The 4,023-nt window shown below is 37.5% G+C and overlaps 1 protein-coding gene and 1 long non-coding RNA gene across 4 annotated transcripts in view; one reads left to right on the top strand and one right to left on the bottom strand.

Annotated features, from left to right (window-relative positions):
- Positions 1-4,023, bottom strand: part of LOC122530471 (aquaporin AQPAe.a) — a 39,236-nt gene that overhangs the window by 21,916 nt on the left and 13,297 nt on the right. The window contains exon 1 of one of the 3 annotated variants that reach the window (XM_043657472.1): positions 252-781. The exons of the other annotated variants lie outside the window; for them this stretch is intronic. Within the exon in view, the coding sequence (XP_043513407.1) occupies positions 252-270 (19 nt within the window). The 5' untranslated portion in view covers positions 271-781. Of the gene's footprint in view, positions 1-251; positions 782-4,023 lie in introns of those variants that run through there. 3 annotated transcript variants of the gene reach the window in all.
- Positions 1-4,023, top strand: part of LOC122530475 — a 22,233-nt gene that overhangs the window by 5,184 nt on the left and 13,026 nt on the right. The window lies entirely within an intron of this gene.

Consider the following 4,023-nt stretch of genomic DNA (forward strand, 5'->3'; position numbering starts at 1 on the left):
AAAAAAAAACACGCCAATATCTTCCACTATAATCTACCAAGCGATTAGATTATATTTTCAAACAATAGTGAAATTTCGTTGGCAAGTAGCCAACGTTTTGAAAATTTCAAAGCAATGGCACGTAATGGAGTGACCTTGTTCGCAAAATCTCAAGAATTCGACGATTTTTACAATTCTCTCTTGCAAACTCGCAAATGAGATTAGCACGCTTGGCCTCTGGCTACAATGGTTATTCTATCTAGAAGACGTACCTTTCCAACCCTTGCCCATTTTCCTCTCGATATCGCCGAGACGTGACGTCGTTCAGAGCGAAGCAAACGAAGCAACAGTTTTAACGATCACCTTCGATCTACCACCCTCGGGCAGGGTCCTCGTCCTTCACAACGAACGAACGTCAGCAGCCGATTGTTCTCTCATCGGAAGTTGGCTGCCATTTCCCTTTTCGAGTGTATCGATCACCGATCACCGGTCACAAGAAGACGATCTATCTATCCCTCCCTCTCTCTCTCTCTCTCTCTCTCTCTCTCTCTGTCTCTCTCGTCAGACACAAAAGACAAAAGACAAAGGAAATCCTTTCGAAACGTGCAAGAAGACAATGGGTTATCGCCTCGATCGCGAGGAAACGAAACTCGCGAGCGAAAGAACGAACGAAGAGAAGGAGGAGAAGGAGGAGATCGATAAGAGAACGAGAGGATGCGAATGGTAGCTGGATTGTTGCACTGACGGTCGCGAGATGTTCTCGACGAGTGTTCACCACGTGGAGTCTCTGCGGGCTATTGAGCCTGCGGAGCGCGGGTTTCGCCTTCATATATCGGCTGTTCTCCACTGCGGGCTCTCTCTCTCCCCCTCCTCCCACCCGCCTGTTCTCTCCTTTCTCGCCTCCACCACCTTCCTTCCGCCCGTTCATCATCGGCAGCCACGCCGAAACTCATTCAAAACGCCGGTGTTGTGCGGCGTCGACCGCAGTCCTGCCAGGATTCTCAACGTCGAGAATTTTTTTTTTCTCTCCCAAAATTGCGACATTCCCTCAGTTTCAAGGGTGAACTTTTGAAGAAAAAAAATCGAATTTTTTTTTCCCTTTTTTTTTTTTTTGATTCTCGAAGGACATAGTTTTTGAAAAATAAATTACTGAAACTGTAACCTTACATGTGAACGCCTGAAATGAACGAAGTTGCGGTTGTGTTTGGAAGACAGTTAGCGTCATTGTTAGGGCAATAGTGAACTTTAAAGGCATTTTTCTGAGAACTGTGTTTTTCAGAACGGTGTCCATGATATCACAAAATCTACCTGACCCGAAATTGACTCGAAATTTTTAGTACGCATTTAGCACATGCGTGACTATAGCCTCTATCAGAATCAAATTTTATTTCTTTATATTCTGTTTAGGCTTTCGAAGTTTCACGAAAACATGCAAAAATCGATAATCGAACTTCAAAGTATCGCCACTTTTTTAATTACCGACTTTTTTCTTTTTGTTTTGATACCTGCTATAGCCAAACTCATACTAATTAAGGAACATTCTTTATGCTTTTTTATTTCCGACAAGCAGAATGGCCGGAAATCACGGACAATCGTCAGACGACGCTTTTCTAAAAGCGACTATGTTTGAGTGTACGCAGTGCCACTAATTTTAACTTTTTTTTGTCCCAAAAAATTTTCAAACGTCGTTGAAATACGTACAAATAAACCTTGTCTGCAATTTGACTGCAAAATGTATAATAGTTTCTTCGCAAAAAATTCCCTAACAGAGTTAAAAGAACACGCGTTTCACTAGAATACGTACAAATAAACCTTGTCTGCAATTTGACTGCAAAATGTATAATAGTTTCTTAAAAAAAAATTCCCTAACAGAGTTAAAAGAACACGCGTTTCACTAGAATACGTACAAATAAACCTTGTCTGCAATTTGACTGCAAAATGTATAATAGTTTCTTAAAAAAAAATTCCCTAACAGAGTTAAAAGAACACGCATTTGACGCTAGAATACTCGCTTAATGGGGCAGGACAGTTTGACGAATACTTTGGAGGGCTGGTAAAAAAACAAAAGTACATGATATATATGTTACAATGTTATAATCAACATATAATTATATTATAACGTATATATGATATAACATAATATTTCCAAATATTTCTCAGAAGTCTAATTAGAACGTACTACGCTGCTTGATACGTTGCGCTACATGCTCGCGTTATTCAGATAACTTATCGCAATTACGAACGTGGCTACTTACATATTTCACTTGCTCGAATGACGCACTCAACGTCAGTTAATTTAAACGTAACCGCGCTAGATTCAGATGGAACGTTATCTCTGAAAGTAAACGATTCAAGGGAAAATTTTTCCAAGATCTCGTACGAATCTACGTGAAAATATCAAATTTAATTGTTCGGCTATGTCTACGAAATCGTACCGCAATTGTAATACGCCGCTGCGATTCAGGTTGATATCGATCGTAATTTCCTTTTAATTCTTTATTAAAATAATTAAAATTCTTTAAAATTAAAATTCTTTGTTCAAATAATTAAAATTTATTATTAAAATAATTAAAATTGAGCGCCACTGAAATAAAGTAATCATTAAAATAAAGTGATACAGCGGCCTTTTAATCATTTTAGAGAAATTTGTCATTTAATTTGATAATCCACGATAAGATATACTTAAACTGTATTAACTGCATTGTTATTAGAATTTTAAAAATAAAAGTTTATATCGACAAAAATTTTTATAAAATAATATTTTCAAAAAGGCATGTAGTATATTTAAGAATAAATGAATTGTAAAAAATTTGTAACTTCAAAAAATATGGCACATAATTAAGCCGCCAAACAGTTACCATAATTTTGTTCACACGCAGCTTGGGTTATGGCAAATTTATCGAATCACCATTATACAGGGTGTTTCGTAACTTTTGGAAGCTAATTGCACGCCTAAAAATAATGAAAAAAAGTCATATGAATATATGTCTTATCTGTCTTCGTTTATGAGACATGAGAAATGAATTTTATAAACAGAGCGAAATCTAGTAAGCTGGTATATTCAATTTTCATAATAATCATAACTGGAATGAAGAAAACCCACGTGTTATTGCGCATTCAAGACATCAACGCCAGTTTAGTTGAAACGTATGGGCAGGAATAATTGATAAATTTTTAATTGGACCTTTTTTTCTTGATGGGAAACTAACTAGGCACAAAAGTACGTTGATTTTTCGAGCACGCGTTTACACGAAATATTAGAGCAAGTTCCAGTCGATATTAGACTTCGTACGCGGTTTATGCATGATGGAGCTCCGCCGCATTTTAGCCGAGTGGCTAGGCAATTTTTCAATCGACACTTTGCAAATAAATGGATCGGTCGTGGAGGTCCTATTGCATGGCCTGCTCGTTCTCCGGATTCGAATCCATTAGATTTTCATTTGCGAGGACATTTAAAATCTATCATACACGCAACATCGATTGAAAATGCTGAAATACTACGAAATAGAATAGGGCAAGGCTTGCGACAAATTCGAGAAACACCAGGAACGATAGAGAGGGTAACCAGATGAATGACAAGAAGCGCGCAGGCTTCAAATGCAATTGTCTTTTGTAAAAAGCAATTGAAACAGAAAATTCATTATATCTCATTAAACGAAGACAGATATATATTTAATTAACATTAATAACATATATTTATATGACTTTTTTTTCATTACTTTCAGGCTTTTACAATCAGCTCGCGAAAGTGGGTGTCACAAGTTACGAAACCGAGCCAAATGCATTGTCGCACTTTACGCGCAGTTTGTTGAATTCGTAAAGGAAAAAAAATTGCTCCAATTTGCACCAGAAAGAAACTCTTCGAAATTACTATGCGAGAGTATCTGGAAGAAAGGGGCAAGTTACAAATACATAACCAAAGAGCGCAATTATCCTCCGGCCGATCGCAAGACCTAGATATTTGGATGTTTGCAAATTGCTGATGATGGATTAATGGTACGATCGCAAAACCTAGATCACGATATTTGGATGTTTGCAAATTGC

This window comes from Frieseomelitta varia, unplaced genomic scaffold (genome assembly GCF_011392965.1).
Source record: "Frieseomelitta varia isolate USP_RPSP 00005682 unplaced genomic scaffold, Fvar_1.2 scaffold_345, whole genome shotgun sequence".
Lineage (NCBI taxonomy): Eukaryota > Metazoa > Arthropoda > Insecta > Hymenoptera > Apidae > Frieseomelitta > Frieseomelitta varia.